Consider the following 13,945-nt stretch of genomic DNA (forward strand, 5'->3'; position numbering starts at 1 on the left):
GGTGTTTGGTTGACGGTTGGACTCGATGATCTTAGAGGTCTTTTCCAACCTCAGTGATTCTATGATTCTATGATTCTATGATATTTTCCTTCTTTTTAATTGCTTATTCAAAAGGTAGTGCCTATACCCTGTCATTATGTTAAATTAATGAGTGACCTGATTTTAATCAAAGTTCCTGTTCTAATCACAGAAGTTATCAGATCTCTCTAAACTAAAAGAAAACATATTTCCTATTTTGCCATGGGAAGACAACAAAACTGATATGAGTGCATGGTGCAGACCATGTTCTTTGACGCTGCCATGTTTGTCTGTGGTTCTCTTCAGTCACAGCTCTGAGTTGGGATGTTTTAGAAGGCAGGATACAAAAATATATAACCTATTGATATACTGTCCTACAGCAACTCCTTTGTGTTATAAAAATGTTGTGTTGTTATAGAGATTGCAGATTATTATTTGATTCTAAAAGATATCACACTGCATCTAAGTCTGTTGATGATACACAATGTTGAAATATATTTTTCTGATTGTTTGTTAAATTACGTTGACTTTATTATACTTGTGAATCATAGACAAATACTCTCTTGCTAACAGTAAATATCCAGTCTCTGATCTCACAAATTCAGCATGTGTTTGCACATATATAGCAAGAATGTACTGTTAGTCATTGGAAAGGAGAGCTGACAAGCTTTAGACGAAAGGTCTGTAATACAGAGGGTGAACTGCGGATCTGCAGCAATATCAAAAAGAAAGAAGCTGGTCAGCAGTCCCTATGGGAACAGCTGAGCTGAATCTTCCTTTTTAAACATTCATTGGATTTTTTCCCCCCAGTTATAAGCCCCTTTTTTCACATTAGTGGTTTCTCATTAGTGCTGCCCTCCAGCAAATCATGTGGAGAATCAGCTGCACCCTCTACTCAGCCTACTCTCCAGAGCAGAGGGATCAGTAAAACCAGCGTCGTATCCGTCCAACATTGTATGGTCAAGTACATGTGATGGCTACTGAATTTCAGCATGCAACCTGGTAAGTTTAATACAACAGCAAGTGCTATGTAAGAGACGCCTTCTGACATTTGCTTTGTTTTTTCAAAGGAAGAAAGGGTTTGCTGCCCATTCGAGGGCTCTTTCTATTCCAGTTTTCACGCTACCTTCACAATACCACACACACTTGATTCAACTGTACGATACACATGCACAAAAGCAGCCAGGATGTGAAACCTCACAGAGGTGGCTGCTGGCTGCCAGGGGAACTGCATGGCAATTACGCTACCCTGCGACTGAAACCTTCTGCAGGGAAGGTGTGGATGCTGGCAGCATTTCTGACAGGGTTATTTCAAGCATTTCAAATAAAAAAGGAGCATTGCTTTTACCTTTCGTGTTTCTATTTGCTATCTCATCACAACTTAATCACTTTCTTGCATGGTTTTTATATAATCACGGAAGTAATTTAAAAAGTATTTATTTTTTCATCCAGCCAAAATGTAGGGTACTCCGGGTAGGGAAATTGGTGAAAGAATCAGTTAATGACGTAATTTGCTTAAAAAAAAATGTAAAGATGTTTAATTTCCATGACATGGAAGAAACAAAAGCCAGAAGACTGCTCCCAGTCTGAAGCCTCTTTAAATCAGTATTTTGCCCACAAGAGCTCTGATTTTTTTGTTGGGGCCACATGACTGATATTTCTATAACTGTTCCCATCAGTTCCTTTAATCTGTCCTCAGGATTTTGTCTTTTTCCCTGCGGATGCAGAAACTCCCTCAAAACTTTCACTACACCTACATCTGACTTGCATGCACCAACACCCAAGATGAGGATTATTACAGCTCCAGCTTTCCGTGTACATAAAAGGAACTCAGCGAGTTCTTGCAGTCATGTTAAATGAAAGGTGGTGGTCACATCCAACCCACAGTTAATCTGCTCTCAACTCTCTACACATGGACACGCTTTACTACCAACGCGAGTAATCGCATCTTGACTCTTTTTTAAAAAAAAAAACTTAGGACACACCTCTTCATCCTCTCCTCTCATTACATGCACTCCAGCTGTGCTTATGCAAGGTCTGCTCAAATGCCAGGAAGAGTTACCAACAAACTGACCACTGAAATGGCCTTTCCTTTAATTGCATTCCTCCTCTGATTTTACATACCACTGTCAGAAAAAGATCATTCTAAGACAGCAGACAGCTCTGCCAGCAGTCACGTGTTTCTGTAGAAAAAAACTATTTTCTGTTTCGCTTCTCTCTAAGTAAGAAAGATGACTGGATATGGGCTTTGAAGACCATTTTCTCAAGGTTACTTATTAGAAACTTCTCCATGTCACCAGCTGCTGTAAGCTATGGAGGGGATTAGATCCTGGCCTAAGAATAATCATGGATGTCTCCTGCAGAAAAACCTCTGCTTTTGCACTTCACCTGCAAGAATATGCAAAACGGGCACGGAATGCCAGAATCTCTGCTGTTGTAATGGGCACAGCTCCACTGACTTTAATGTGATTTTGCATATTTATGTTAGTAAAAAGTTTGGCTTAGGGTGAATTTTGCCATTAGAGGCAGGAGCTCTGGATACTGAGAGCTCAGTTGACTCCAAAACCATGCACAGAGACTGAGGATACTGAAGGGGCTGGTTTGTGAACCATAGGTATGTAACACAGTTAAAAGACAGAACAGCAACTTGAAGTGCGATAATAAATCAGATGCAAGGTACACCCAACAGACTCTCACAGTATAAATGTATGGTATGCAACACTTCTGCACACACTGATCTGCAAACCTTATTAACATTGCAGTATTCCCTCACTGCCCTGAAGCCAAACATGTCAATATGTCATACCATGAAAGTATGGTCAATCTTACATGCGTAGGATGGGGGGAGGAAGGGAAGGAGTGGAATTTATCTCTGCTTTTGAGATATTTCATGTTAGCAGGCACTGGACAAGGTGGCTCAACAACTTCAGTATTGCAAATCCCCTGCTCCTCACCTCCCAGGTTTGCTTCAAAATTATCTCAAACCTTCTGCCTCAACACACATTGAGTCCATAGGGACCAAGAACAAAGCAAAGTCTATTGCCATCCAGCACTGCTATAATAAGCATTTACTGCTGACTCCTTTCCTTTTCTGGTGGCAGTTGTTGAGGTATGAAAACTGCCAGAGGTAATTGGAAGTATGATGTACTGCTGAGCCTCACAGTGATCTAAGAGTAGCTGAGAACATCAGCATCATAGTTTTATTGTCTGTCTCCTGGTGTCTATAAATCCCAGCTTTTACTACCTTTGTTTTCATCATGCCAATCAAAGGCTTGATTGCCCAAGGAATAAATTACCAGATAAATCACTATTTGGAAACATAGCACTCTCTTTGAAAGACCCTTATTTCTTGTGCCATCGTATGCATATTCTACAGTACCACTATGCAAGGCATTGCAGAAATAGTCCAGATTTCTATGTGATGTCATAACACAGAAAAAGGGTAACATTACCTCTAGAGAGTGCAACACAACAGTGTAATATGCAAGTGGATAAAACAGTGTATTCGCAGAAAGGAGAGCTAATTAACATGGGGGCGACAGGGGAGAAGGGAGAGGACAGTCTGCCTCATAACGAAGCTTGGCACGATGAGAAAGCACTTACCTGGCAGCAAAGGTTACAAATGTTAGTATCATAACAGGCTTAGTGGAAGACATTATGGACTTGGTAGGATGTACGTGTGCGGTACGCTGTAAATGCAGTACAGGGAAGTTGAAGTAAAAATTCAAACAAATTAAATATCTAGATCTAAATAACTGCAAGAACTTCAGAATCTTTTCATTCCCTCTGGGGGAACTAATTTTATCTGCTGCGTAAAAAGTGTCTCTAACAGTAGTTAAAACACCCTTCTTGAATAATTATTAAACCTTCCACAGGTCTACACCAGGGTTGTTTTAAAAACCATTAGGATAACTATGGAAAGCATTACCACAGGCAGTCCTGAAAGTTAAGTGTACAGTTTTTAAAAAAAGTCCATGGGATCAGGTGCTAGTGTACACGGGAGTGTTTAATGCACTTTCTGCCCCTGCTGCAGCTGACATGCAAGAAGGCTGCAAAATCTAGTGCACGTTAGATTAATGCATCAAAGAGAAACTAAAGATCATTTTGCAAGTTTTTGGCCATCTGGGAATCAGGACACATGTGCCTGAGAGCATTAAGTGTGACTGATCTCTGGCACCTCTGGCACTTCTTGAAACACGTGTTTTTGGATATCAAATTGATCTATCGACAAACTACTGTGCCTTTTACCTGGTGTATACTCAATTTTTAAATGGACGCTCTAGAGAACAGTCTTCACTTACTAGCTTGAGCATTTTCATGGCTGTGGGAAGCTTGAGTTTCAATCCCCCCCACTAAAATGGAGTTAACTCAAGCCCTTTCTGTGGGCTACTGTTTTAACAGCTATGACTTTATGTAAAAGGTGGCTCTACCCTTGTGATTTGGAAAGCACTCCAGGCATTCTGTAAGCACCTGAGGCATGCTAAGATCATAGCTAACAAATTGAGTTCCTCGGAGTACTTTGATGTAGGAATACGTAGCTTTTGAATTTTAAAATGGAGGTAGGTATTTAGGCATCTGGCTCCATCAATACAGAAGCACTCTTGGCATGCAAAGAACCAGAATTTAAAGCTACCAAAGAAGGAGCAAACTGAGAGGTTCAAACACACATTTTCATGTCCCAAGACTGTGCTCTGAGCAGCAGGTTAGTACACATAGACCAGGGGATGTTAGATGTCTATGACATTTTAGATATGTAGACAGTTAGGTGTGGGTTTCTTGGATTGTTCTATTAAATCTAGTTGCCCCTGAATTGCACTGCAGGTACCTAAAGGGTACCTTGGATTTTATCCTTAGCAATTGACCTACACCTTGATGTCTGAAACATAAACGGTGCATTGGTTTTCAATCTAATTTTTTTATGTCACCTAGTTTACAAGGGAGGTCTTTTAGTTTGCTTTTTTTTAAAAAAAAGGGAAAATTATGTGTTTCTAGGCTTCACAGTACTTTGTTTTTATCTTATGATGGAGCCGAGTGCCACATTCTCAGACAGTAATTATAGAGTACATGAGGATTTGAAATAATCAGAAGCACATCCAAAAGTAAACGTTAGGTACCATATTAATCTCTGATTTATGCCGTGTGTCCTCGTTCACTGTGGTTCTGAAGGCATCCGGTGAAAGATGTATAGGAAGGTTTATTAGAAAATTCTGTTTTCCCAGACCAAAACCAAAAGGGAATTTTAAAGGAAAGTATAGGAAAGACTTGGGTGTGAAACAATGGGGAGAAGTAGGGCACCAATTTCAGTCTTTTCCTGGAAGCACGATGAGATCATGTCAATTACAAAAAAAGATGGAGTTTAAACTAGAAACTTTGATGGTCCTAAGAGTTTAAAGCTACTTGGCAAACAAAGCTGTTGAGTGCTTGGAGTTGTTTGGTGAAAGCAGAACTGCAAATCAATTGCAATAAAGGTATATTTTTACAGTTAAACTTTGGCTTTTTACTGGGAGCAGCTTAATGTTTTCTGCCTAAAAGCACCACAAGCGCAGTACACTCACATGTTAGTTTTGCATGACGGAGCAGAGATACTGTGTGGAAAAAAAGTATATGCTGTAAAACTGATTTCCTACTGAAATGGTCCATGTACCACCACTATAAAAATACTGCAAGATTTCTCATTTACTGAAGTGACAATTTCAAAAACTCTTATATTCTCCCCATCAAAAAAGCCTTGGTGAAAAGCCTGTTGACAATAAAATCCCCCGGAATTGACTTGAGGGGCTCGATTCTCAGTCAATGTATACATTGGCATAGCTCCCACAGCCTTCAGTCGAAGCCATGCTGATTTGTGTTAGGTAGTAATGGTTTCTCAGGTCTGAAATCTGAAAGGATTTGAACACTTCTTGCTATGTGCTAGCAAGTGTTTATGGCCTCACAGGTAGTGCTCTTGCAGGATCAAGCCTTTCGGAAGATGCTCTCGAGAGAGTGGTCCTATTTGCTTCTTCAGAAATCAGATTCTAGGAAAAGCTTGCTTTTTTTCATCTTTTACTTTCCATTTCTTCAGTCTTCATCTCATACCATTACAGACTTTGGCCAATGCTGTTTCAGGCTGAATAATGCCCTGAGCTTCTTCTGTTTCATCTTTAAATGAAATAGGGTGGTGTTTGGCTACATTTCATAAAATGTGCCATTTGATTCAACATCTTAATGCACTACTTCATACTTGTCCCATTCTCACCATACCTTTGGGCTTCTCTATACTTAGAAGCTCATTCAAATTAAGGCATGAAGTGAATTTAAAATGCAATGGGTATTCCCAGTCACTCCACGTGTATCCGAGCAATCCAGGACAGCTATGGGAAAAGGAGACACTGCATTCATTCCACTCCTGGAAAAAAACTCGACGACATTTGAGCTTCTACCTCTTCCCTCCTTCAAGCTACATGGGAAAGAGACCTGAACTCTGTTGTAATCTTTATGTGGAAGAGGTCTAAAAAGGACACAATGCGGTCTGCGTCCTGTGACAGTTCTCGTGTTCTACCCTTCCTCTCTCTCAGTCTAAAAGGAGAGTGTGGCTCATTTCAGCTAACAAATTCCCTGCTGAGACACAGGCAATGCCCTTGAACTCTCCTGCCTGCTTCCTCCTCGCACTGCAGTTTTTGATCTCTTACACTAAAGGCCATGATCATTGCAGAAGAGCAGGAGGGTTTGCATCTTCTGCGATTGGTGCTTCATGGGTCCGTCCAGACGAACCTCTGATACATGCTTGTTGGTGGCTGTGGGAGACAGTATTTAATGACCTGGATCATCTTGCTCAGTCCGCTATTCCTACTTGCTATGAGTGAACATGCAAAAGACGCAATTCAGCTTTTGCTTTTCTCTTTAAGGCTCTTAGTAGCTATAAAATCAGACAGTATGAGGTTTATGTGGGTTTATGCTTTACCCTATACTGAGTAATCTGATTTGGAAAAGTGTTAAAAGCAGTATTACGTTGTCTGGGCACGTTTCAAAGAATTCTCAAACCAAGATTCTGATGGCAGAGGCATTTGTGAATATTTAGTATAAACCTCACATTCGGATTCCTTGAATTCATAGTGTTCTTCTATTTTTGCTTCTTATTCAGCTAAACAAGCTCAGTATTTTCCAATATCCCTTTTCAACTATGGAAGAGATATATTCCTAATCAGCTTTGATTCTGCAGAACATTAACTGGTGCTCCTCTATTTTACTGGCTCTAATGCAAACTTCAGGCAAATAAGGTGTAAAATACACTGAACACTACCTAGTGTTGCCCAGTTATTTAGAGATAATGTAAAAAGGGAGTAGGTATGTTTTAGAACAAGTAGCAATGAAGTATGCAATGATTTCCCAAGATAGACAAATTCCAGTCTCTTAAAAATGTTTCTATTATTCACTTCCCGTTCACTTAAATGGGAGGAAGCCTGATTCTTTTGTGTTGTATTTAAAATACACAGGTTAGATCTTTGGAGGAATTGCTACCCTAGCTTTTGTTCACCGCACGTATAATTTTTTAAGGGAGAGTACACTTTTTGATAGCTGCGGTTAAGCTGTTATATAACACAACACATCTAACTGCTTGCATTGAAGTAAGACTTCTTCATCATAACTACATTCACTGTACTTAATGACAACTTTTGCACTCTAATTATGGAATCCTAAAAGAAGTGCTTGTATTTTTTCCAAGTACAATATAAAGTGAGAAAAACATTTCAGCCCATCTGAAAATATTTTCTTAAAGGAACAATGAAGTAGATAACGCCAAAAATGTGATTATGAATGGTTTAGCACAGTATGTTTTTGTACAGTTTGGAAAATACTGAGTAATAAAAATAGTCCAACATGAAAAAAACGCGTCTCATGAGACAGCATTAAAAAGTACACAGAAGACACAGGCAGCAACTAGCCATTAGTGCACTGAAGCCAATGGACACTGCACCATTGACCTCATTGGGCCTATTATCTTACCTCAAAAGGGAAAATCCTTTGAGTCCTTACCTGTACACTAGTAAGAGTGGTGTATTGATAAGCTTTGACTACCAGGTAATTGGCTTCTATATCTATTATCCCCAGGATCATGTACTTCCACCATCTCCTTTTCAAAATTGCCAGCAAGTTTTCTTCTCCTGTGGTAATAAACAAGAAGAATTATGCAAAAGAGTTAGGTTTACATGCACAAAATACTTGCCTGTCAAGAGAAATTATCTAGAAGATCTCTCGCATTTACAATATGCAGTTGAAAAGCACCATCTATAAAGAGGTACCGCAAGGAGGTGAAAACTAACACAACCTATTTGTCTCGCAGATATTAAAACAGCCAGCTTGGCGAAGTAGTATGTGAGGGTCAGATTGCCACTTCACTTAAGATGTAAGCAATGCCAGGAAAAACAAGTGCAGCTTGGGCAGACTGTAAATGTTTTCTTAGTTTTACTTTTATATATACACATATATATACACATATAAAATGCTAAATAGAGCAGTTTATTACATACATTTATACTTTCCATACATACTGATAAATGTTGTATCACACATTATGCAAGAGGGTTTGCCAGATGTGGGAGATAAGAGTATTTGCAAATATGATGGAATATTAGAGCATGAGAATAACAGCACCACCTTTGGGCAGATTACAGGTCTTGTTCCAAGGATAGTTATTACGATCCTAGAGGTTCAAAGTATCAGACTTGTTTAGAGAAAAGCTGCACTGAGACAAGCAGATTTTGCGTGACAGGTTGCCCTGCTCCCAGGATCGATTTCTGAAGTAGGCAGGTTCTCTGCCTTCTACAGGAGCCCTGCCAATCACCCAGTACTTAATTTCCACTACGTGAAGATTGACAGTACAATACGGCCTGCAGATCAAACCCACAACTTTCAAAAGGTCAAAGCATTCCTCATGCTAGGCTAGGGATTATTACTGTTCTCCCTTCAAAAGAAACCAGCTCATTAGTGAGGGTGGACAAACCTGTTACTTATTTGCATGACAGCAAGCTCCAGACATGATGGTACCCCACTGTGAAAGGGGATGGACATACCGACTGTGACTGAACACAGTGTGACTGGAGGTCTTTAAGAGTCTGTAGGCTAAACAGGGATCTAAGTAGGGTTGACCTGTACTGCCGAAGTACCATAAATGGAATTTGAACTGTCTTGAAAGTTTAAAAAAACCTCCCACTATTCTGAGGTTTGCTCGTGTTGCTGCAGCCTTTCTAAGTGCCTGTGATCATCGAAATGAGTGATGGAAAATACAGAAGAAAAGGAACATTATTGTCAATTGCCACCAAAACTTGCTCAGGCTTCCCAATTGTCCCTCATCATTTTCCATCATCACAAGTGTGTTAGCTCTCTGGTTCAAACAGACCCAGTGATATATGTGCTGCTATACCATCAGAAGCAGCAGGCTCTCTATAGCACAGGACTATCTCAGATCTTATAAGACGCAATCACAGAAAAACAGATAATTACTTCAGAAGTTGATTCAAGATTTAGATGTTAAATCTTGGCCCCGCTGAGTGAACTGAATGGGTATTTACCTGAACCAAGCATCTGAATAATTTGAAATTTTTCATTAACAGATGGTCACACATACACACTTCCAGTGGGATATTATTAGGCAACAACCTAATTATTTGTTACAGTGATAATGACACTGAGTGCAAAACTGTAAATGCTAAAAAGCTTTCCTTCCTTTCCTTCCTTCCTTCCCTCCCTTCTCTTTCTCTTTCTCTCAGTAAGCAGCAGAGAAATAGCAGAAAAAGGTGGTGAGTAGGCTAATTATTTAAGACCCTAAATAAGAATGAGTCAGTTCATTGAACCATACCACACTTTCCTGTTACCACCAACTCACAGAAGAACTCAGTAAAAAGAAATTCCCACCCTTTGTTTGTACCGGGGTACAGGAACAATGCACTGCAGGCAGAAATTATGACTACATTTATGTATTTGTTATGATGATTTCAGCATAAAGAAAAAGGAATATTGTAGATTTTATTTTTTAATACATTTAGGGAGGTATTTGCAAAAAAGCATTTGAGATTAGATGTCCTAATTCGTACTAAAATCAGTGTAAAACATGCAGATAGATCCTTTCCAGGTACTGAAACTGTATCTCTAACTCTTGTGCTACCCAGATAATACCTTTAGAACACCAGCTGAAAAACATCAATGCAATGGAAAAGCATGGTTAACACTTCAGAGAGATTTTTCTTGTTAATTGTAAAGAGAAAGTTTAAAAATCAAAGACATCAAACTATTAGACAGTATAAACCTCTCAGAGTCACTGCAGTCTCTGTTCCAACACCCACCTAAATCTGTTTTTGTGACAGTAAGACCTTGGTGGTACCTACAAAGCAGAAAGAAGAAGCAGGTTCAAGAACTGGCACTGGCATTAGGCTGCCTGAGCAAGGACTACGGACAAATCTCAAGGAATCTTTTGACACCTTTGGTTTGCCAGTGCTTGCTTTCTCCAGCTTCAGTTTCCAACCGAAGATCACTGTATTGTTCAGATGTGGCCAAATAAGTTAGCTTTAAAAAGGAATGTATGGTCACGACTTCTGGCTAACAGGTAAAGTCAGAGTTTCCAGAGATGGAAATTAAATCTGCAATTTTAACTGACACACAGAGTTCTCTCTTTTGCTTTCTCAATCCCTTCTGGGCTAATGACAGAAATAAGAAAAATATTTGGCGAGTGGTATTTTATCTTTGATACACAGCTCTCAGATATTCCAAACCGCAAAACATCAGGTTCAGCTGAGAAGGCTCTGCAGCGCAAAGAGCAAGGCCGAAATGAATTTATGCAGGCACTATGCAGCTCTGATGAACATTGGTTTAGCTTCACAGCAAGTGTCTTTGTCTTGCCCAGTGGAAAGCAGAGAGATGTAAAGGCGTTCAGTGTGACAAAAATAAAACAGAGAATTTGTTCCTGGAAAAAAAACTTGTGTGGGAGCTGCACCTTTCTCTGTGGAACATACGTAGTCTTCACTTCCACTCACTTGCTGCATCTCCTATTAGTGTGTAAATGTGGTAAGAAAGGTCTGACCTGCATCCCTCTGCCCACATTATTATTATCATTTACCTTTAACGTATCAGTTGTGCAGATCTACAAGCATTAGCAAAACTGGCAGCCTCCATCTGAGGGTATATCTGAGCAAAAAGCAATGCATGTTTAACATTGTTAATCTGGGGACTGTTGTTTGTTTACTGTTTTCTATTTTTTTGGCATTGTCATCACAATTCATAGAAGGGAAAGGATCGCTCCTGAAGTGGGAGATTTTCTGCGGAGAAGGGCAGGAGAAAGAAGATGATCATCTGCAGTGAGTGTCAGTCCAATGCTATGGACAAATCAAGGAAGAGGCAGGTGGAGTCCTGGTTTTGAGATGGGGCTGAAATAAAGCCAACATATTCAAATGCCACACTTTTGCAAGAGTAACCCGGTAAGGGCAACAGTGGAAGACAGCCTGGAGAAGGCATGGACTGCCAGCACGACTGGACCTCTGGACAGCAATCACAGATGGCATCCTCAGGGAATTCGGAGACAACAAGAAGTGAAATGGGAGTTAGGGAGGTAAGTGGGAAGCCTTGACTTAACTTGGGAAGACTAAAATGAGAAGCAGAGGGAATCAAGAGCTTCATTCAAAAGTCTACATCCTGAATAATAATAAACATCACCTTTGCATAAAAACAAAGTGGAGGAAAAAATATCACACTTAATTAAAAACAAAACAAAAAGAGACAACCTAGGTTTTTTTTATTTCCTTGATGACAAAGCAAACTAATTTTTCAGGTCTTTTGAGTTGTAAGCATTGTAGGCCAGAAGGACCAAATGTAGATGCCTACACCTAAACTAGCTGGTAAGGCATTTTTAAAGCATTTTTCACCTAACATATTCCAGATGAATTGTTTAGGATGAGATAACCAGTGTTTTGAAAATAAACATCTCTCCCACTGAATGTAAAGGGAAGAGAGATTATGTCAGAACATGTGTTTTTGTTATTTTCTCAATAGGACTGTGACTGTCTTCCAGCCAGTCATATAAACAAATACTAAATCGTAAAGTGTGCAGGTTAGCTTAAAGACAACATTTCCAGCAAGCCAACAGCATGTATTGATGTTGGCGAACATGCATTTATGTGAGTGCACAGTGTAATGCCACCTTCAGACAGTGCCACCTTTTGATGGAGATCCCCTTTCAAAAACCAAACCCCTAACTTCTGTCAGCACTCGAGCTTTTGAAAATGTAAGCCTTCGTATTCAGTCTAATCCAAATGTAATGTAGATTTAAAAGCAAATTGCATATTAAGAATGTTTTTAGATTCAGAAGTCTAACATACTGTTAACACAGAGAAATACAAACCTCCTCTTTGACCTTTCTAGAAGGATAGGTTTAGGTTTTACATTTTTTACTAATTTTGCAGGGAGACACACACTTGACAGCTATATATACAGAGGAGCTCTCAGTGTTTGGAAAAAAGCTACATCTTTGCCTCTGCTGGCTCAAATTAAAAATCAACAAATAAGCTGCCTTGTAGAAGAGATGATTTTACATTATATAATAAGGATTTACCCCTGAGGGGTTACAAAATTAAAAATAAATTAGAGAGAAAATTAAAAGAGGCTTTAGCTGTGCAGTGTCTACCAAAAATACATATATACATGTGCAAAAACCTTTTCACATTCACCCACACAGTCACAGAGGTACAATAAAAAAAAAACAACAGCCATTAAGACAGCAAATTCCCAATTATTTGCGTATGGGCTTGGGACACAGGTAGAGTAACAGCACTGTTTTCTACTAGACCAGAAAATAAGCATATTGCTTCTCTTTCATCCGTGCAGTCTCTCCCTTTTAATTCAGATGATAACTTGCTATTTAGATCAAGAACATCAAAGGAGCTGTGCTCTCCTTCTGCTTTACAGAGCTCAGCAGAAGAGATCTAAATGTGTGCAGGGGACTTGCAAGGGGGAAGGCAGCATGGAGAGGGAGGGCTGCTGGGCACGCTGGTCCTCCCCTGCCTCTAACAGGAGCATCAGAGTCAAATGCTACATGATAAAGAGGCAAAAGTGTCACAGAGGATGAAGGTTAGACCAGAATTTACTTATCATCACTTTCTTTGAAAAAGAATCTCAGTTACAAAGCACAATTACGGGATAATTGTTTCTTTTCCATTTTCACCCATTATAGTGAGTCTTGCAGATACAGAACTTCACTAGTAACAACGTTGCCTCTCTACAGACTTTGTAGTCATCCAGCCCTGCTGCAGGACCAGGGGAAGGAGGCACTCAAATGGGGTAATACCGTGTAGGGGTAACACAGACCTTCTATGTATCACTATGCCAAGAGGCTCCCATGCCTGAACAATAACACCTTGCTTGTCTCCTGCTTGGCCAAGCTGCTGGTTCAGGGGACTTAAAACCTGTTGTAGAAGGCTTTCAGCTCTCCACAAAGCTCAAAAGAACTGTCCCTCTTCTGTGTGACTTTAAATACTTGACCCAGAATGGTTTCTTCTTTCCTCATACATATTTGTATTACTGATGACTACTTTATGGTAATACTGTTGCCTAAAGGCAAAAAACCACCACTGCTTAATTATTTATGCAATAGAGAAAATGCTTTCTTACTGGAATACTCCTCCAGCCTGCCTTCACAAAACACCTGAATATACTCTGTTCACCTTATGCATGACTCCTTATCGGCTGCATTTTGTCCTATACCATGTTTTCAGTAAGCCTTTTGGGAGACTAGATAACCTCAGCTCCGTTTGCCTCCTCAGAACATCTGATCTTATCCAACCTGATCTTATCCAGAGCTCCCTTCTGCTTCCTTTCCTGTAGTGGGAAAACTGCGTAACCCACAGACATGCTGCTGGTGTAACAGCCCTGAGTCGCTGCTGCAAGCGGCTCCTGTGCCCTCCAG

At 39.9% G+C, this 13,945-nt stretch overlaps 1 protein-coding gene across 1 annotated transcript in view; it reads right to left on the reverse strand.

Annotated features, from left to right (window-relative positions):
* Positions 1-13,945, reverse strand: part of SLC35F1 (solute carrier family 35 member F1) — a 111,701-nt gene that overhangs the window by 46,441 nt on the left and 51,315 nt on the right. The window contains exon 3 of the mRNA XM_009289183.2: positions 8,032-8,159. Within this exon, the coding sequence (XP_009287458.1) occupies positions 8,032-8,159 (128 nt within the window). The remainder of the gene's footprint in view (positions 1-8,031; positions 8,160-13,945) is intronic.

The sequence above is a fragment of the Aptenodytes forsteri genome, unplaced genomic scaffold, assembly GCF_000699145.1.
Source record: "Aptenodytes forsteri isolate BGI_AS27 unplaced genomic scaffold, ASM69914v1 Scaffold217, whole genome shotgun sequence".
Taxonomy (NCBI): Eukaryota; Metazoa; Chordata; class Aves; order Sphenisciformes; family Spheniscidae; genus Aptenodytes; species Aptenodytes forsteri.